At 40.6% G+C, this 22011-nt stretch overlaps 1 protein-coding gene across 1 annotated transcript in view; it reads right to left on the bottom strand.

The window, feature by feature from the left end:
• Positions 1-361: 361 nt before the first annotated feature.
• LOC116068637 (zinc finger protein 883-like) overlaps positions 362-22011 on the bottom strand; it is a 29609-nt gene continuing 7959 nt past the window's right edge. Inside the window, exons 2-4 of the mRNA XM_031338456.1 lie at positions 16166-16292; positions 10370-10462; positions 362-3542 (exon numbers count right to left, since the gene is read on the bottom strand). Coding sequence (XP_031194316.1) covers positions 1750-3542; positions 10370-10462; positions 16166-16292 — 2013 coding nt within the window. The 3' untranslated portion in view covers positions 362-1749. The remainder of the gene's footprint in view (positions 3543-10369; positions 10463-16165; positions 16293-22011) is intronic.

Genomic DNA, 22011 nt, shown 5'->3' with positions numbered 1-22011 from the left:
AGGTAGGATAGCCATAATTATACCTTACCCACGTGGAAGGCTCTATAAAAATTAGACAGGAGTTGTGACCACTCAGCAATCTTGAATTTAATGATGTCTTTGTTACAAGCCAACAGGTAGAATAGGTGAGGCAAAACCCCTCCCCCAAGTTTGTCAGCATATATGCCCAATCAGCAGCTTCTTTGGTCTCTGTAGAGGCGGGACTTCCGATGTAACTGGAGCCAGGAGCGAGGGGTGGCAAATAGCAGTAGGTGGGCAGAGAGGTGTGGTTATGAGAGGCAGCCCTCAAGCCAGGAGGGTTACAATAGGGGGTTTTTGGAGAGGAAAGGGAAGAACATTTGAAATGTAAATAAAGAAAATATCTAATAAAAAAGATTTATTTTACTGAATGCAACCAAAGAAAAATTATCAATTGACTGCAGCTAATTTTGGCATATGGGACAAAGCAGGCTGCCTTATGAATTTGAAAGGATGGGTATGAGAATGTTACAAGTGATGCAATGACTGTAGATGTGTGACTTTGAGTAATGTCACTGACATATGGAGGCTTCTAGTATGGACCTGTACATTAACACAGTCCCTGTAATCTTCCTGTGCTTCTGTCTTTGTGGTATTCTGATTCCAGCCAGACTCTAAATCCCACTCTATGGTTTTTAGAATACTTACATATGGTTCCAAACTGGTTTGTTTCCCATAAGTTTCATATAAGGAGAGTATCCAATACACTTTGACTGAATCTTCTTTATTAAAAACATCTTACTACAAGCCAGGTGTGGTAGCATATGCCTTTAATCCAAGTATTTGAGGTGGGGGCAGAGGCAGAGGCAGGTCAATTTCCATGAGTCTGAAGCTAGCCTGGTCTACATAGGAAAATCTAGTCTCAAGAAAAAAAAATAGGTATATTACACCGTTGTCCAGGCTAGCTTTGTCTCAGGTGTATTACTCCATTGTCCAGGCTAGCCTTGTCTCAGGTGTGTTACTCCATTGTCCAGGTTAGCCTTGTCTCAGGTGTATTACTCCATTGTCCAGGCTAGCTTTATCTCAGGTGTGTTACTCCATTGTCCAGGCTAGCCTTGTCTCAGGTGTATTACTCCATTGTCCAGCCTAGCCTTGTCTCGGTACAAATGAAATATAAGGAGCAGCACTAAGCAGAGATTAAAAGCGAGTGCTCCTTGAAACATCTCGGCATCATTTACACTCATAGGATTCCTTACTTGCCAGGGCTCTCTAAACTCCCCTAGATTAGCGTGGTTTATCACCTGTGTGAGTTTTCTGTCAGACAGTGGAGTCTCCGTTGTTGAAAAATTTCCCTTGTTGTTGAAACTTGAATGGCAGTTATAAGTTCCCAGGTAGCTAGTGAGTTGCTTGATGGTAGGAGGATTTTCTGCTTTATTTACATTGACAGGACTTATGCCTGGATACATCACCCCTTGTGTTACAGCTCTACTACATCCTTTATAGTCATAGAGTTTCTCACTTGTATGAATTCACTAACGTATGATGAGGTGTAACTTAAACACAGCATCCCTACAGTTCCTACGGCTTCTCACTGGTATACTCTCTGACCTATAGTGAGGCATAACTCCTGTGCAAAACTTTCTTTCATACGTTTCCATTTGTAGGGTTTATTACTGGCATGGAATTTCTGATCTAGGCTGAGATGTAACAGTAGCACATTTTCCTACATGCATGGGGCTTCTCACCTATTAGGGTCCAACTAGCTTGGGAACCTTCTTCGTAATTATATCCCTAAAGTTTCTCACCCAGATAGGGTTTTTCACTTTTGTGTGTCTTCTGATGTCGTGAGAGGTATGACTTCCGGGAGAAAGCTTTCCCGCATTTCTTACATTCAAATGGCTTTTCAGATTTATGGATTACCTGGTGTCTAGTGAGGTACGCCTTGAGATAGAAAGTCTTCCTGCATTCTTTGCACTCATAGGCTCTCTCACCAGTGTGAGTTGTCTCATGCTGCATCAGTTGTGACTTACGAGAGAAGGCTTTCCTGCACTCTTTACATTCATAGGGCCTCTCACCTGTGTGGGTTTTCTGATGTTGAGTGAGGTGGGACTTGCGGGCAAATGCATTCCCACAATCTTTACACTTATGTGGCTTCTCGCCCGTATGAATTTTCTGATGTTGAGTGAGGTGGGAATTACGGAAGAAAGCTTTCCGGCATTCTTTACACTCGAAGGGCTTCTCCCCGGTGTGCGTTCTCTGGTGTTGAGTGAGCTGCGACCTCAGGTAGAAAGATTTCTTACATTCTTCACATTCGTAGGGTTTTTCAGGTGCGTGGATTCCCTGATGCCGGGTTAGGTGCGACTTGTGACAGAAAGCTTTCCTGCATTCTTTACATTCGTGGGGCTTCTCCCCTGTATGAGTTCTCTGATGTCGAGCGAGCTGTGACTTGTGGGAGAACGTCTTCATGCAGTCATTACATCTGTAAGGTTTCTCTGGGGTATGAGGTCTGTGATGCTGAGTGAGGCTTGATATGTAGAAGTAAATTTTCATTAGTTCTTTGCAGTCACTTTGCTGTTCATCTTTACGAGCTCTCTGATATTGAGACAGTAGTGAATTATGGTAGAAAGCCTTACCGCATTCTCTACTTTCACAGGCTTTCCCCTCTGCACACAGTGTCTGGTGTTGAGTGAGGGCTGACTCATCAGAGCTACCTCCCACACTTTCCTTACCCCCACAGGCGTTCTCCCAGGCATGTGATCTCTGCTGGCTGATGTGCTCTGACTCGTGGCACAAGGTTCTCCCAGACACTTTACATTCATAAACTTGTTTCTCTCTGTGACGTTTTGGATCAACTGTTTGCAGCTCAGCATCCAGGTAGAAGAATTTGATGTTTTCCTTGTGTGCTTGGGGCTCTTTCCCTGCATGTGCTTCCTGATGTTTTGTAAGATGTAACGGTTTGTTAGTGATGGGTTTCTCGTAATCATATTTACAGTCGTTCATAATGTGCGTGTCGCCACGGTTGCTGAGTTCAGTCTTGTTAAGGAACGTTTTATGACATATATTCCATCCCAAAGTTTGCTTTCTTAACTGAGTCATATATTGGGCAGGAAGTGCTACGTCATCAAAGGGTTTATCACAGTCAGTGCACTTCCTAGAGGTCTCCTGAACATAAAACATCTCGGGTGTTAATATTGCTTTCGTGTGGAAGGCTTCATCTAGTCCAAAATACTGAAAACGACACTGTGGATACTGATCCTTGCTACGGTGAGTAAAATGGTTGGGATATGAGAGAGCTTCCTGAGTTCCATCCAGATCATGAGGTACTTCTGTACCCTGCCTCTCACCAGCCTCAGTAGGCAAAGGTACATCTCGCAATGGATTAACAAGCTCCTGAAAGAACATTCTAGAACAGACTTCACTCTTCAGAGTCATATTTGAAATACAGTGTGAGTCCACATTGTATGTGTTTCCTATATCAACCTTATCTTCACTTGATGTATTTTTCTTGGTGATTGTGACTTGCCTCCAACACTTCTCTTGAATTTGCTGGCTTTTTTCAACTGGGGCACTCCAAGTATGAACATCTAAAATGACATTAAAATGATCATTTAATAAGTGATATATGTTCTTAAGAGTAAACATTAAAAATTTCCATTTGACATTCACAGCTATTTATAGAATTTGACTATCAGTCTGAGAAATTGTGTCATTTTTAATAAAAATGTATCCGGGACTGCATAAACTCTTTTCTATATCCTGACTGTGGTAGTGATGGTTATATGACTATATACTAAGTAGAAGATTAAACTTTGCTGTACATTAAAATAAAGAATTGAGAGGTAGGATCCACACATAGGTCATTAGACTCCTCTAAAATATTGCTTCTTTGTTCCTCCAGGTAGGCCCCACTCTTCTTCACCCCATAGGACACATGCCTCTTCTAAGATCATACTTCTTTGTGCTGCCGGGAAACAGAGTATATATCTGGTTATTTCAGAATCTTGCTCCCCTATGATGGCTGCCAGACTACCCTTTTTCTCTGGGATACTACATCCCAATTGTTGACGTTTTGTCTAAGCTCTGCCCCACAGTTACCTGGCAATACCAGGTGTGCCTAACTCACTATACAGGGGGCTGCTTGCCCTCTCCACTCTCTCTTGCCTTGTCTTCTTGCTCCTGCTCTGTCCTCTTGCCCTTTGCTTCCCTTCCTCCCTCTCTCTCCACATGCTCATGGCCGGTCTCTACTTCTCTCTTCCTCTACATCTCTACCTTCTCTCTGCCTCTACTACCCTTTTAACTCACATCCCCATGCCCTGAATTAACTCTTTTCTATACTATACCATCGTGTGGCTGGTCCCTCAGGGGGAAGGGATGCCTCAGCATGGGCCCACTGAGGCACCTCCTTTCCCATACCTCAACACACATCCACCAAAACATATTCTTCCTCTCTATCTTTTTCTAAACACATCACCAATTCCCACAGTAGGTCCTCTGTTTCCATAGTCTTTCAGGCTCCTCTAGATCTCACTTCCCAATGCAGCTAATTAGAGCCTCTCTCCTCGTCCTATAGGCCTCCTAACTCTACATCTAGATTCCCTAGAATCTTGTGCTCCAAACCTACCAGTTGATCATAGTTTACTCAAAGTAGGGCATTCAGGCACTGAGAGACACCAAGAAGCTGTGAATGAGAGGGACAGCAAGGGCTGTGCTGATCATTGGATGACTGTTAGCACAGACAGTAAAGTGCTCTAAAGAGACTCTTAAGGACAGAACCTATAGGCCTCAATACAAACTCTACAGAGGAAATAAAGTCCTAACCCTCTTATATATTAGTCCTCTCCTGAAAAACTAAAGCAAACAAACAAACAACAACAACAACAACAAAAACAAAACAAAGCCAAATTATTTCATGCCAGGCTTACACATAAACAAATGTAACATGAAAATCATGATAGCTTGCTCTCCCCCAATTATTAATCCCACAATTATGACCCCAGTGGAATGACCTGGAAAAATTCTCAGGCAACAAATTCAAAGGAATGACCTTAACTATGTTCAAACAACTCAAAGGAATATATTCCAAGAGAATAAAAACAGAGCTGAATGAAATGAGGAAGTCAATCTAAGACTTGAAAATAGAATTCAACAGAGACAGAATTTCTAAAGAAAATCCAAACTGCATCAAATACTAGAAATTAAAAACTCAACAAGCCAAATGAAAACTTCAGTAGAATGCCTCCTCAATAGAGCAGATCATGTGGAAAACAGTGTCTAGGCTAGAAGACAAGGTAGGGAATTAGATTACCCAATAAAAGCCAATGATATATTAAAAACTATGAACAGAACATGGGAGTGTTTTGGGACACCATAAAAATATATAACCTTTGAATTATGGCCATAGAAAAAGAAGAATATCATAACAAAGACATATATATATAAAATCATAAAAGAGATGTCCTGAAATCTAGAAAAAGATACACCTATTCAGGCATAAGAGGCCTACAGAATACCAAATAAACTGGACCCGAAAAGAAACTCAACCCCCCCATGACATATCATAGTTAAAGCACTAAAAAGTAGAGAAAGGGTGTGAAAGCTATAAGAGAAAAAGATCAAATCACATATAAATGCAGGCCAACAGAATAGCAGTAGATTGTGCCATAGGAACTTTAAATATCAGAAGTACCTGGAAAGATGTATTCCAAGCTCTGAAAGATCAACTGCCAACCCAGAGAAGAAGATTAAAGGAACTTATGACCAATAAGCTAGCTTTACAGAGGATACTGGGAAAGAAAGGGGGAGATAGCAGAACATAGGTAGTGTGTGTGTGTGTGTGTGTGTGTGTGTCTGTCTGTCTATCTGTAAAATATTAACTAGATAGATGGATTAGGAGAAGAGAGGGAAGGGAGTGGATTAGCCAAAACTAAGAATATTGATAAGGCTTATGAAAGTCCATTAAATTTTGTAAAGTAGTTTAATGCACACACACACATATACACGCACACACACACACACACATATATATATATATATATATATATATATATATATATATATATAGAGAGAGAGAGAGAGAGGAGACAGACAGACAGAGACAGAGAGAGAGATAGAGAGAGGCAGAGAGACAGAGAGGAGTTTGACCAGAAGTATACTCTATGTGTGGACAATGCAGACGTCATGATTTATCAAATGAAAACCTCAGAGCAGGGCATGGGACACCTCCCTATGAGTTATTGGTCACTAAGTCCCCCAAGGCACTCCAAACAACACAGCCTGTTGACTCTTGGTTGCCCACTATAGCTAGCTGCTAGGATCCTTCTACTGAAGACACCACTCTGTGTGGATGTGGACATACAGAAATCAACCTTAGCTGAGTAGGAGGTTCTGTCTCTGCTGGGGAGCTTACACAGTGCCAGAAAATGCTATCCAGGCTTCCATGGAAGGAAAGGCATCAGAGGTCTCACTCAGCGCTACACTCTGCATGTTACAATCCCGACCTTCCTGACAAGGTGTGCTTGCAGGTACAACAGTGGTAGTGATGAGCTAAGGGGATAGATAACCAGCCACTTTTGCCTGGATTGGAGGCTTGCTTCACAGAATGTATTTTATGCCTGCTACTATAAACCTGGTCAAAAGCCCATAACTGTAAGCATAATACATTTTTTTTTAAAAAAAGATTGAAACAGTAGTGAAAAATCCAATCAAGAGAAGTTGAGAATCAGATGGATTAACTGTGAAATTCTCCCATCTCTTAAAGAAGACCTGGCAACAGTATTTTCCTCACACTTTTCTGTAAAGGAAGAGAAACACTACTGTTGTGGATTGCCATGGTGCTGTTTATATTTTGATGTTAATTCTGCTTCCTCAAGAGGGGCTGCCCTGACAGAAGGGGATGATTTCATGTGAACCTTCTTTCCATTTTAACTGGTCAAATAAATAAAGGCTAGAGCCTGTGGTTGGGCAATGGAAGGGAAAGATGGGGCTGGAGGTTTTAGAGAGGAAGAAAAGAGGAAAGAGGAGAAGAGACGAGGAGATGTGGGAGATAGAAGAAGATGGAGGAAGAGGAGGTGGAAGAAAGATGGCGCAGAAACACGTGGCCCGGAAAAGCCACAAGTAGTAAGGGATCTCAGCTGGGGAATAGAGTAGGGAAGTCGTCTCTCTGCCCAGTACAGGCGTCCAGCTTATAAAAACTTTAACTGAGTTGTGTGTTTTTTGCATGGGCTTGTTGGGGCTGGAGTTTTACTGCAACACACTACACCCAACTCATCCTGAGACTCAGACCCTGTCCTAATACCCAAAGATTTTCTTTTATCTGGTAAAGATATAAGAAAATGATAGGACAACTTTCCTTATGTTCACAGATACAAATATCCACAATAATTCTTGAAAACCCAATCTGAGAGCACATTAAGGAGATCACACACAAATTGAACACCACCACTTAAACAAACCAGATACAGACATAAAACATAAAGACTATTGCCAGTCCCTCCAGTGCCCATGGGAAGAAAAGGCAATAAACAGTGGTGAATAAACTATGAGGTTAAAAAACAAAAGTTAAATGAATAATGAAAGAATAAGCTAAAGGAAGGAGGGAGAGAAAGGGATACAAGAGAGAATGGAAGTTAAATAAAACAGAAAAAGGCCAGGCATGGTGGTGCACGCCTTTAATCCCAGAACCAGGGAGGCAGAGGCAGGTGGAACTCTGTGAGTCTTCGGGCAGCCTGATCTACATAGCGAGATCAGGGAGACCAGGGCCACAATAGAGAGACAGGCCTCAAAAATAAAATAAAATAAAATGCAGGCCAGAAAAAAGCATGTGTAGAAGAAAACATATAAATTAAAAGAACTTATTTCAAAATTTAATATAAATTAATATTTATAAGTTTATATATTTTTATTATTTTATTATATCAATTATATATAAATATATATAATATAGCATTATATTATACTATAATATAAAACTATAAGTTAAAAAGAACTTGCAATGTAAGAACTAAGCATAAAAATAGAGATACAAGGAGACTAAAAATAAAATAGAAGACTTAAAAAATGAAAGTAAACAATAATACTAATTACCTAGCAAAAATAAAATAGGCTGTAGAAGGAACTGGTGAAGATTTAAGTCTAACGCTGCTGCCAGCAGTGACTGAAGGTTTGCCTGGAGTCTAATATCACCTGGGGTCTTTATCACCTTATTGGGTGGTACTAGGTGCTGCATGCTGAGTGCTGGATGCTGGGTTCTGACAGAGGGCCGGGCCCATCAAGGTTATGTTGTAAGTGACAGGGCTGTATTTCATTTTGAAATTTTCCTGTTTTCATAAAAAGAGTCACTGCTAACCTCAACAAACTTCATGGTGTGTGTGTGTGTGTGCGTGCGTGTGTGTGTGTGTGTGTGAGTGAGTCAGAATGCCACTTGTGTGTGTGTGTGTGTGTGTGTGTGTGTGTGTGTGTGTGAGTGAGTCAGAATGCCACTTGCTCCAGAGACTATTTTGTGCATGGAGGGAGGGCGATGTCTACTTGAGTCTGTTTGAGCTTTTAGACTGTGCAAGTCTAAAGCAGGCTGAACGATGCTATTATTCTTCGAGGAAACCCAGAAGTGATTGGGGCTCGTGGTTCAGCACAGGGGGAAGAACCGGCAGACACTCTCTACCCTCTGAGTTTACTCTGGCTTAAGCTTCTCAGTGATTCTGCACCAGACCCTGCTAACCAGCACAACTGTGTCTTGTGGCCATTTTCCTGCATAGAAGCTCACTCTGCGAGTGTGTTCACTGCCTTATTGTTATGTGATTATTTTCAACTTTCAGGCTCCATGAACAGCTCAGTCTAAAATTACAGCTCAATGTGGTAGCTGTTTCTAGCATCCCAAGAAATGTGGAGAAATGCAAAGGACTTCTCCACGACAGTCTGCAGTAAGAAAAAAAAAAGTCAGATAAAACCACCTGAAGGGATGGAAGGTTCACAGAAATCACCAGTGGGGGAATGTGGATCCACCAGCTGCAGGGCTCCAGACCAGGCTGTGGGTGTGGCTTTAGGTTTCTCTTGCTCTTGGGGGATGAGGCTGGACTTGAGTGGCTCCCATTTTTTGTCTGTTTTGCCTTTCTTTCTGTCAGCTATCCTCACAACATCTTCTTAATCATACGGGTTTGTTCTCTCTCTGTCCTCAGAATATCTTCTCTCCTTTGTTACAAGCTGGTTTTCCTATTCCCAAATCATTAAACCTAACTGCCACTTTCTTCCTGAACTTCTAATTCAATCTTTTCTTGTTTCCTTAAAAATTTCACAGGTAACTGCAATGATAACTGTAACTTTAAAACTTTAAAAAGGTAAGCCACTGTTTTTCACATTTGTAGATCTGAGTTAACCAAGATCACTGGTTTTTGTTTCTGTGATAAGCCACCATATACAAAAGCAACCTGGGGAGAAAAGAGTTTATTTGCTTTACACATCTTACTCATACTCCATCACTGATGGAAGCAGGGGCAGGAAATGAAAGCAGGAACTTGGAGGCAGGATCTGAAGCATAGACCATGGAGCAACACTGATCTCTGGCTTGCTCCCCATGGCTTGCTCAACCAGCTCTATTAGAGCATCCACAGCCACCTGCCAAGAGGTGGTCCCCTACACAGTAGGCAGAGCCCTTCCCAAGTCATTACTAATTAAGAAAACTGCCCATAGGCCTATGTTGATGACAAAAAGTAGCTCCCACAATCATGATGCAGTTCATAGTTGGTAAGTAACTCGCTGGACGCTGGCTCCCTTGATGCTCTTCTTAAAATGTAACCCCTGTTTTTTCCTCTCCTCTTGCTAAAAAATCCTTGTGACACTTCTATTTATTTCTGTTTTTTTTTCTTCTCACTGAATATAAATTCCAAAAGATGATACATTTATGGGATCACTATTGTTACCCAAACAATTACAAAGTCAAACAACCTAGATGGCAATCAAAGAGTAAGAACCAAATAAATAAATAAATAAATAAATAAGAAGAAAAAGTTAACGAAGGCCTAATAGGAATTAGTCTATGAAAAGGAGGACAAGACAAGTGAGGGATGGAGGTGGGGTGTAACTCGGTTGCTAGAGTGTTTTTCTAGAGTGTCTAAAGCCCTGGGTTTGATACTTAGAACTTCAAAAAAGAAAATGGAAAAACAGGGAAAGCACTAGAAGTCCCACATAGTGGTAGAGAGTTTGGGAAAATACAATGATTTTTCAACAACAACCACCAAACCAAACCAAAACAGGAAAACAGTTAGACACAGAGATCCCAATTTGAAAAGTTTATAAAACGAGTGTCTGATTCATGAGCCCAACCAGTCTAGAGTTGGCTTTGCTAAAAGTTGGTCAAACATCGAAATATAACTGATAGCCCAGGAGCTCATGTCTTGCTGACTCTTGCCCATTGACTAACCTGGTAGGCAGTGTACTGTGGCTTCTGCAACATTCCACGGTTCAAATCCTTCTTCCAACTTGGAGATCAACTCAGGTTTGGCTAAACAGTGACCTGTAAATGGGAATAAAATATTTGTACCAAAGTGCTAAGTCAGGTTTATGGACAAGAGACAACAGTCTTATTTTTAGGGTCTATGCCACAATGGGTGAGTTAGAACTAGAATTACAGAGGATTTACATCACCATCTTCACTTGCTGAGGTATCATTCTTAAGTAGGATTAAATTATATAATACATAACCCAATGCAATGATGTTAGAAAACCTGGAAGAAACAGAAGAAGTGAAGAAAATCAAGACAAAATGAACAAACAAACAAAAAAACCAAAACAAGAGACATTGGTGTGATAGTTTGTATATGCTTGGCTCGTGGAGTAGCACTATTAGAAAGTGTGGCCCTGCTGGAGGTGTGGCCTTATTGGAATAGTTGTGTCACTGTGTATGTGAGCTTTTAGACCTTCATCCTAGCTGCCTGGAAGTGAATATTTTGCTAGCTTCCTTCAGATGAAGATGTAGAACTCTCAGCTCCTCCCGCACCAAGCCTGCCTGGATGATGACATGCTTCCACCTTGATGATAATGGACTGGATCTCTGAACCTGTAAGCCAGTCCCAATGAAATGTTGTCCTTATAAGACTCGCCTTGGTCATGGTGTCTGTTCACAGAAGTAAATCCCTAACTAAGACAATTAGAAGGATAACTCATGAACTTTAAGAGAAATGGAGAAAGTAGATAGTGACCACGAATGCGAACTAGCCAGAAGTTTTGGATGTAAAGGTCTTAATTCATGAGATAATAGAGGGCTGATGGATGCAACCACAGAGCTTCTCAGCAAAAAGAATTAATTTCAGGCAATTTAAAAATAAACCATGCAGGTTTACAAAACTGGAAGAAATATAAAGAATGATAAGACTGTTGATGGACATGCACTACTGTGGAGAAAGCCAGCATTTTGTCATAGTATTCCAAAATGAAAAGGGGCATCAACACAGAGATTGAATTAAGGATTTTATATATAAGAAGATGTTTATGGAAGGTGGGACCAGCTGGGAGGCACAGGCCACAGGAGCGGCAGGGCAGAGAAGATCTTGGGTTGATGTCATACAGACCCTAAGAGAATACAAATGCCAGCCCAAGCTACTATACCCAGCAAAACTCTCAATTACCATAGATGGAGAAACCAAAGTATTCCATGACAAGAAATTGGGGAAGAGCCTTGAGCACCTGAGCACAGGGGAAAATCTCCTGAACAGAACACTAATAGCTTATGCTCTAAGATCAAGAATTGACAAATGGGACCTCATAAAATTACAAAACTTCTATAAGACAAAGGACACTATCAATTGGACAAAATGGCAACCAACAGATTGGGAAAAGATCTTTACCAACCCTATATCTGATAGAGGCCTAATATGCAATATATACAAAGAACTCAAGAAGTTAGACTCCAAAAAACTAAATAACCCTATTAAAAATGGGGTACAAAGCTAAACAAAGAATTCTCAGCTGAGGAATATCAAATGGCTGAGAAACACCTAAAGAAATGTTCAACATCCTTAGTCATCAGGGAAATGCAAATCAAAACAACCCTGAGATTCCTCCTCACACCAGTCAGAATGGTTAGGACAAAAAACCTTAGGTGACAGCAGATGCTGGACAGGCTGTGGAAAGAGGGACACTCCTTCATTACTTGTGGGATTGCAAGCTGGTACAAACCACTTTGGAAATCAGTTTGGTGGTTCCTCCGGAAATTGGACATCAGAGGACCCAGATATACAACTCCTGGGCATATATCCAGAAGATGCTCAAACATGTAATAAGGACATATGCTCCACTATTTTCATAGCAGCCTTATTTATAATAGCCAGAAACTGGAAACAACCCAGATGTCCCTCAACAGAAGAATGAATACAGAAAATGTGGCACATCTACACAATGGAATAGTACTCAGCTATTAAAAACAATGAATTTATGAAATTCTTAGAAAATGGATAGAGCTGGAGAATTTCATCCTGAGTGAGGTAACCCAACCACAAAAGAACACACATGGTGTATTCTCTGATAAGTGGATATTAAGTCCAGAAGCTCGGAATACCCAAAATACAATTTGCAAACCACAAAAAACTCAAGAAAGAAAACCAAAGTATGGATACTTCATTCCTTCTTAAAAGAGGGAACAAAATACCCATGGAAGGATTTGCAGAGACAAACTATGGAGCAGAGACTAAAGAAAGGACAATCCGGAGATTGCTCCACCTGGGAATCCTTCCCATATTCAATCATCAAATCTAGACACTATTGTGGTTGCCAGCAAGTGCTGGCTGACAGGAGCCTGATATAGCTGTCTCCTGAGAGGCTCTTCCAGTGCCCGACTCAGAGAGGAGTAGAGGCTCAAAGCCATCCATTGGACTGAGTACAGGGTCCCCAATGAAAGAGCCAGAGAAAAGACCCAAGGAGCTGAAGGATTTGCAGTCCCTTAAGACAAGCAACAATATGAACTAACTAGTACCCTCAGAGCTCCCAGGGATTAAACCACCAACCAAAGAGTATACAGGGTGGGACTAATGGCTCCAGCAGCTTATGTATAGCAGAGGATGGCCTAATCTGTCATCAATGGGAAGAGAAGCCCTTGGTCCTATGAAGGTTCTATGCCCCAGTGTAGGGGAATGCCAGGGCCAAGAAGTGGGAGAGGGTGGGTTGGTGAGCAGGGGGGGCAGATAGAGGGGGAAGGAACAGGGGTTATTTTATTTTATTTTATTTTTTCCTTTCCTTTTCTTTCTTTCTTTTTTTTTTCAGTGGGAAAACCAGGAAAGGAGATATCATTTGACATGTTAAATAAAGAATATATCTAATAAAAAATAAAATAAAAAAAGAAGATGTTTATGTCCAGACTGAGTATGCTAAAGAACTCCTACAAGACTGGACCAGGAACAATTTTGAGTCATATTAGAGTCAAACAGACAAAAGTCTATGGCCAAAAAAATTTCTAAAATATGCTGGAGAAAAACCTATACTAATTTATAAAACACCATTAAAGGAATTGTAGTAGTTTGAATGAGAATGCCCCCATATGCTCATATGTTTGAATGCTTAGTTCCCAGTTGGTGGAACTGTTTGGGAAGGATTAGAAGTGTGGCCTTGTTGGAGGAGATGTTTCACTAGAGATGGGCTTTGAGGTTTCCAAAGCCCATGGGAAGCCCATAACTCTTAGCTACTGCTCCAGTGCCACCCCTGCCTGCAAGCTTGCTGCAGGCAGCCCCTGCCTTGATGGTACCGACTTACCCTTGGAAACTATAAATAAGGAAGCCCTGAATCATTATGCTTTGTTTTATAAGTTACCTTGTTCATGGAGTCTCCTCATAGCAATAGAAAAGTAAGACCAGTCAGCTGTAGCCTTACAGACCAACACTAGAGTGATTTAAAATCTGGTGTGGTCACAGCAAGCTACAGATTAATAGATCTCATTTCTCAGCAAGACAGAAAATTAAGTAGAGTGGAATATAAAAAGATCATAAACAATGATTCTAGTTTTGATTTATTTATGTTAGGAGTATTTTGCCTGCATGTATGTATGCCTGTGTATCATGTGTATGTCTAGTGCACCTTCTAGGTCAGAAGATGACGTTGGATTCCTTGGAACTGGAGTTATGGATGGTTGTGAGCCACAGTGTGTTTGCTAAAATTGAATCTGGATCCTCTGCAAGAGCAACAAAGTGCTTTTAACCACTTAGTCATTTCTTCCAGCTGCTAAGCCATGATTCTCTGTAATTTATTCCAGGGATACAATTTTCATGTTACGAAAATTCACAAGTATCACCCTACCAACAGAATGAAGAGTAAAAGGCCATATGAGCACTGCCATTCATGCATAAAAAACACACGAGAAACGTTAACATCCTGTATTTATGAATCTCAATAATTAGTGGCACAACGTCTGTATTTCTATACTATAGCAGTTACATAAACAAACCCACAGTCTACAGCCAATGATGAGAAAAACTGAATCTATTTCCTCTTAAGTTCTCAAAGAAGACAAGGATGCACTTTTTCAACCGTCTTCTTCAGTATAAGTATAGCAGTGGTAGATGTGATAGTAGAGCAAGGGATAAAAGCAATTACATCCAGAATGGGAATTCCAAAATTGTCCTCTTTTGTAGGTTCTTACACAGAAGAGAAACAAAAAATAAATGAGAAACATAAATAAAAGTGAAAACAATTGGAATAGTTGAATCAGTTTACCAAGGGTACACAATACAAAGTAAAAACACCCAAATTTGAAATTATATGCTCACTCTTAGTAAAATTGCAGAGAAAAAAATGTATAATCCAATCTACAATAGCTATAAAATATTTGTTTAATATCTGTGGTAATTTTATTATTTACGTTTGTATATGCTCTGTGAATAGAGGATGGTAGAGGCCAGAGGAGAGAGTTGGGTCTTTGCTCTCAGGGGGAGTTTACAGGCAGTTGTGAACTATCTGATGTGGGTGCTAAGAATTGACCATATTCATGGATTAAAAGAAGATTGTGAACATTTCCAACTAACCAAGGCAATTTACAGATTTAATGAAATTGCCATTTTAGTACCAATCATATTGTTCACAAAACTGAAAAAAAAATACTGTCCTAAACATCATAAGATCTAAAACTGTGAAAGCAACTTTAAACAAAATGAAAAAGCCTAGAGTCATTCTGATACATGTCTTTAATACATACTCCAAAGATACAATAACTCCAACAGTCTGGACTCAGTATAAAAAGAGTCATGCACCAGTGGAACCAAGTTAAGAACCCAGATACAGCTCCATATGTATACAGTGTTACACCTTTGGATCTGTCTCCCACACTACCCCAAGTATTAGGATTACAGACATGTTCCACCACTCATTCCTGGTTTAAAACCTTTAGTCCTGTGTTCATTATGGTATTGTTCACAAAATAAAAATATGTGATAAATGTAGGTGTTCACCAGCCCAGGAATATTAAAGAAGATAAGATGTAGTATATATAGAAATGGAATATTTTGTATTAAAATAAGTGAAAATTTTGTCATATTACAGAAAGGGAGAGTGTTATAGATATAGTATAGCTAGTTTCTCTGTGAACATTTGTCACAGCAAAACAGCTATGTCCTACAGGAGACACCATCCAAGTTATGGCAATAGAATGGAGTGAACCATCAGCAGCAGACATCTAGGTCCTTGATAATAGTCATGGATGTTAACATTCCCTCTTAAGACAGTCATTAACACAGGGCATGAAATTCCAATAATGGCTCTCCCCTGCTCAACTGTATGTGCTCTTAATAAACTAACTTTGGAGCTCCAGCAAAATAGAACAGACAGATATTTCTTCCATCAGCTCCCACTTATTTGGGGTGGTCAGAGTTTCTTCTATGTCTCTCCTGGAAAGCCACAATATGTAAGTGACACATATCAGGTTTAAAAAAAATTAAGAAGAAAAAAAAAGAGAGAAACAAAACGACAGTCCTGGATTATACTTGAAAGCTTAAGTTGAACTAAAGAAGTAAATGACAGAATGGTGGTTACAGAATATGGAAGACGAGTAGGGGAAGCGAGGTTCTTAGTACATCCTGGGTACAGTGAAAGGGAGGACTGATTTCTAATGTACAGTCCCAGTATTACATGCCACTTAAAAATCTATTAAAACCTACTAGTATGAAAAGGTCACGCTGACCACTGTCCTTATCAGCAAAGAAGAAATTGCTGATGAGAGATGCAGAGGGCTCAGACTCACCCAACCACACCAGGCTCCTGTAGTTCTCCAGCATCACGTCCCTGTACAGGGTCCTCTGAGCAGCATCTAGCTCCTGCCATTCCTGCCAGGTGAAGTCCACAGCTACATCCTCAAATGACACCAACCCCTGCAACGGCACACTGCTCGTCAACCCAAGGACTTAACTATGAGAACACAAAATCCGAGGGATCACACACACACACACACACACACACACACACACACACACACACCAACACATACCACCCCTCCTTACTACTGTCTTGCTAGTGTTTAACAGAAGGTACAGCTTAATTTATATTTGGTATTATGTGACAAAGAAAACTGTAAATATCCTACCCATGGTTAACACATAGATTCAAAAACATATTACAATTTCCTAAAGAATCACAATATAAAGTCCATAGATGAATAAACACAAAAAGTTTTTATTATTATTTTTTAAAATAGAATTAAATAATTTTTAGTAATGGATATACTGGAAGGATAGTTCTTAGCCATTGAAGAACACCAGCTGCTCCTCCAGAAGTCCCAGGTTCAATTCATAGTACCTACATGGCTGCTTACAACCATCAATAACTCCAGTTCTGGGGGAGCTGACACCTTTTGATCTCTGTGGGCACCGGACATGCACATGGTGGACCTAAATACATGTAGACTAAGTGTTGTGCTGGAACACCCTCATAGACGCAGGGGAGGGGAGATTGGATAGGAGGTTTCTGGGGGCTGGGGAGCCAGGGAAGGGGACAACATTTGAAATGTAAATGAAGAAAATATCCAATAAAAATTTTTTTAAAAAAGAAGGGGTAACAAAATACTCATGAGAAGAAATATGGAGACAAAGTGTGGTGACTGAAGGAAAGGCCATCCAGAGACTGCCCCACCTGGAGATCCATCCCACATACAGTCATCAAACCTAGACACTATTGTGGATGCCTAGAAGTGCTTGCTGACAGAAGTGCTTAGAAGTACCTGATACAGCTGTCTCTTGAGAGGCTCTGCCAGAGCCTGACAAATACAAAGGCAGATGCTAGCAGCCAAACATTGGACTGAGCATGGGGTCCCCAATGGAGGAGTTAGAGAAAGGACTGAAGGAGCTGAAGGTGTTTGTAACCCCATAGGAAGAACAACAATATCAACCAACCAGACGCCCCCCCCCCCCACCAGAGCTCCATGGACTAAACCACCAACCAAAGAGTACACATAGAGGGTCCCTATCCATGGATCTAGCGGCATATGTAGCAGAGGACGGCCTTGTCGGGCATCAGTGGGAAGAGAGGACCTTGGTCCTGTGAAGGCTCAATGCCCCAGGGTAGGGGAATGCCAGGGTGGGGAGGTGGGAATGTGTTGGTGGGTGGGGGAACACCCTTACAGAAGCAGGGGGAGAGGGAATGGGATAAGGGGTTTCTGGGGGAAAAACTGGGAAAGGGGATAACATTTAAATGTAAATAAAGTATCCAATAAAGAAAAGGAAAGAAAAGAAAAAAAGAAGAAAAGAAAAAGGCGTGTATCACTGGTACCAGGCATAAATGTTTTAAAAAGACATTTCTCCCAGCATGTATGAGAGAGATTAAAGTGACCTTTCTCCCAGCATGTATGAGAGGGATTAAAGTGACATTTCTCCCAGCATGTATGAGAGGGATTAAAGTGACATTTCTCCCAGCATGTATGAGAGAGATTAAAGTGAATCCCTGAAGTGAGCCTACCTGGTCTATACAACAATGTTTCAGGCCAGACAGGAAAGCACAGAAACAGATTTTAAGAAAATTATGTTATTTGTATGTGTTTGTCTACATTTATGTGTGTCACATGTAGGCCTGGTACCTACAGAAGCCAGAGGATGGCATTAGAGCCTCTGTTGTTGGAGTTACAGATGGTCGTGAGCTATCATATGGATACTCAACCCCAGTCCTCCTCAGGAGCAGCAAGTATTTTAAACTCTGAGCCATTTCTCCAGCTTACTTCATAAAAGTTTTTTAAAGTGAGCTATCAGAACATGGTCCAGGGATGCAGCTGTGTGAAGAAAATTTAGAGTGCTTGTGAGAACAATCCAAGAAAATAAAACAAAAGTCTACTGACCTACTCGATTGTTCAGAGAATATGTTTTTGTGTCCTTCCCAGGTATAGAAGATAGGAGTTGGATTTGCTTCAGATTACCCACTGGCACTTGCTATTATTATTCATTATGGCACGAACTCATATGAACTTTACTCATATGAACTTTACTTATATGACCTTTCTTAACCCTCAAAGTATGAATTCTCTGATGCTCTAAGTAAAGGTGTCAACTGAGTGAGACTTTTGTCTGCCTCATTCTTTGACTCCATTCTTTCAGGTCCCACCACCTCTGGAGCAATGACAGTGGGCCGTGGAGATGGTTCAGTGAACAAAGGCACCTGCCACTGTGTCACTACTGTAGTTCAATGCCTAGAACTCACAAGCTGAAAGATTGAAAATTGACTCCTACAAGTTGTCTGACCTCTACATATCTACTGTTGGATGTGTGTATGTCCTTGTGCACAACCACTGAATGGTTTGAATAAGAATGGCCCCACAGGCTTGTATATTGAGTTGTTAAGGAGTGCTACTACTTGAGAAAGAGTAGGCATGGCCTTGTTGGAGTAGGTGTGACCTTGATGGAAGAAGTGTGTTACTGGGGGCAGGCTTTGATGCTTCAAAAGCCCAAGCTAAGCTGGCTCTTCCTGCTGCTTCCAAATCTGCATGTAGAACTCTCAGCTCTTCTCCATCACCACGTCTGACTGCATGTCACCATTCTTTCCGTGATAACGAATTCACCCTCTGAAACTGTAAGCAAGCCCCAGTGAAATGCTTTTGTTTTTAAGACTTGCCTTGGTCATAGTGTCTCTTCACAGCCATAAAACAGTGGCTAAGAAAACCATTAAGTAAATAAATGTAAATATTTAAATTACTTTAATTAGAAATGCTGATGTATATTCATTATACATAGTATTAGGTTTCACAAAGACCTCTTAAGGCACGCATACCATGCACATCCCCTGCACCCTGCCATCCCTTCTCTCCCTCCTCCACTATTCTGTTTCTATAGTCTTGCTGTTTACTTTCATGTCATATATGTGCATACATGATCCTAAGTATCTCCATAGAATTTAGGATATATAGTGAGAAAATATGATATTTGTCTGAGCCTAACTTACTTTATTTCATATGATGATCTCCAGTTATACCCATTTTCCTGAAAAAAAAAAAAACCTAAATGCCTTAATTTTGTTGTGTTTGAATAAAACATACATTCTTTCTTATCCAGTCATCTGTTTGAAATCTAGGCTAACTCTGTAAGTTGTCTAGTTTAAATAACACTGAAATAAACAGACATACTAGTATTTTTTTATATATATATATCCAGTAATGATATATCTGGGTCAAAGAACTACTTGAAATATTTTGGAGACTCTCCATACTGGTTTCCACTGGCTGGAGTAATTTGTATTCCCACCAATACTGTATAAGGGTCCCACCTTGCACTCTCAGCTTTACCAGCATTTATTTGTTCTCTAACTTTGTAGTCTAACTTGGGGGAGGTGGAATCTCACAGCACTTTCCCAGTGGCTTAAGAATGTTTAATATTCTTTATATATTTACTGACCATTTATATTTCTTCTTTCAAGAACATTTATTTTTCTGAGATAAAGATTCTCTACATAACTCTGGCTGTCCTGAAACTCACTATGTAGGCCAGATTGGCCTTGAACTCACAGAGATCCATCTCCCTCTGCATCCCAAGTTCTAGGATTAAAGACTGTTAGGCTGGAACTCCTGGTCATCCCTCACGCAAACTAGGAAACCCATGTGCCCTTCTTCCCCTAACCCTTCTGGCACAGAGAAAATTCCAACACCCATTTGAAGGAAACTCTGGGCTAACATGTTATCACTCTGCATCTCTTCATTTCTGGCTAAGAGTGCCCACCCAGGGGCTGTTTTTGGCCATGTATGGACACAATCCTAGATCCTAGCTGGCACGCCACCACTCCATACCTAAACTCTATAAAAGCCTCTTGCTTTAGCCGTGACTCATGACTTCACTGTCCTCCACCTGTGAGGTCAGTGAACCTATCCAAGAACTTCTTCCTAGGAAACCTGCCTTTATCTACCTTTAATCTGGTCTGTATTTCCTTGCATCACCAAGGGAGAGAAAAAGCCTACCGAACTGTGCCACCAAGAACTGTCTGTTTTCATTTACCCATTTACTGATTGTTCAGCATTTTCTATCTGGATCTTGTTTTTGTTTTAGTTGCTCTTTTTCTGAGTCTCATGAAGGTCATGTTGACTTTGCACTTGTTTATGTAGTAGAGGACAGCATTCAACTACATTTTTTTTTTCTTTCTGTGCACTTAGGGCAGGGATGCACATATGTGTACCATGATCCATGTATGGAGATTAGAGAACAGCTCTGTGGAGGAAGATTCCTTCCTTCCACTTTTACGGGGGTTTAAACTCAGGTCATCAGGCTTTTGGGTGAACACCTTTATCTCCTGAGCCCTCTCAGTGGCTGTGTGTCCTTTATATGTTCTAGACATTAATCCTGCCAGCTGTATAGCTAAAAAAGGGCTTATTTTGTTTGTAGGCTGTCTTACTTCCACAACCATTTCTTTTGTTGTAGAATTTAAACTTTTTTCAAGCCTTTTGACAATTCTTGGCTTTTATTTTCTGAGCAATCAGTCACTTTCAAAGCGTCTGCCTCTATGCCTATATCTTCAAGAGTTTCTCATTTCATTCTTAATTGATGTTTTTTGGGGGCGGGAACAGGATGAGGTTATAGACCTAGTTTTATTCTTTGGTGTATGTGTGGATAGTTTCCCCAGTACTATTTGTTAAAGAGGGATGTATTTTCTCCAGATTTTTAAACATTGATTTTAATTTTTTAATCCTTATCAAAGATTAGGTGCCTGAGGTCATGTGGGCTTATTTCTGGGTCCTCTATTCTATTTCAGGGATCTATACGAGTGTTTTAAGTTAACACCTAGCAGCAGTTTTTTCACATCTCTCTTGTTCGACTTGATGACCTTTCTCCTTTTAGATCATGAAAAGAGCAATGAGAGATAACCATAGATCAGCCTGAATGCTACACTGTGTTGAAAATTACCTCACAAAACAAATTAATCCATCATTTAAAAATTTTAAATTACATTTATATATGTAGTTATCTGTAAGAAAGGAGGGTGTGAATGGGCCATGTACACATGTGGATGTCAGAAGACAAATGGCAGGAGATGGTCCCTTCTTTTACTATGTGAGCCTCAGGGATCAAATTCAGGCCATCAGACTTTTCAGCAAGTGTTTTTACCTGCTGAGCCATCTTAATAACCTGGTCCATTACCTTTGAATCAAGATTAATGCAAATTCTCATCACATGGACAGAATGAAGCTATAATCGTTGGTGAGGATGTAACATGAATGACCTCCAACCCAGTTCTGGAAAGAATCCTTGTCCCCCTCTGAAACCCCATGAGCTATGTCTCCATAGTCCACATTTCTCTCAGCGCCCAAATGACTCACTGAGCTCTGCTTATAGGATTCTGGGACTTTCCTACTTTACAAATCTTCTTCAACATTTCTATCATAACCTGTTTAGAGCATGTAATAGCTACACACCTGAATATGCGTATTTCTGGAAACGATGGTCCCACCACTGTTATCAGTTTTCTGTCATGGTTATTATTTCATTACTACAATAAGATATCTGACAAATCAGCTTAAGAAAGGAAGTTTATTTCACAGTTTGAGTGTCAGACCATATGGCAGGGAAGGTGTGACAGCAGGAGTCTGAGGTGGATGGTCACATGACAGGGAAGGTGTGACAGCAGGAG

The sequence above is a fragment of the Mastomys coucha genome, unplaced genomic scaffold, assembly GCF_008632895.1.
Source record: "Mastomys coucha isolate ucsf_1 unplaced genomic scaffold, UCSF_Mcou_1 pScaffold22, whole genome shotgun sequence".
NCBI lineage: Eukaryota > Metazoa > Chordata > Mammalia > Rodentia > Muridae > Mastomys > Mastomys coucha.
The sequence above is the reverse complement of the archived record's forward strand: the minus strand, read 5'-3'. Positions and strand labels throughout refer to the sequence as shown.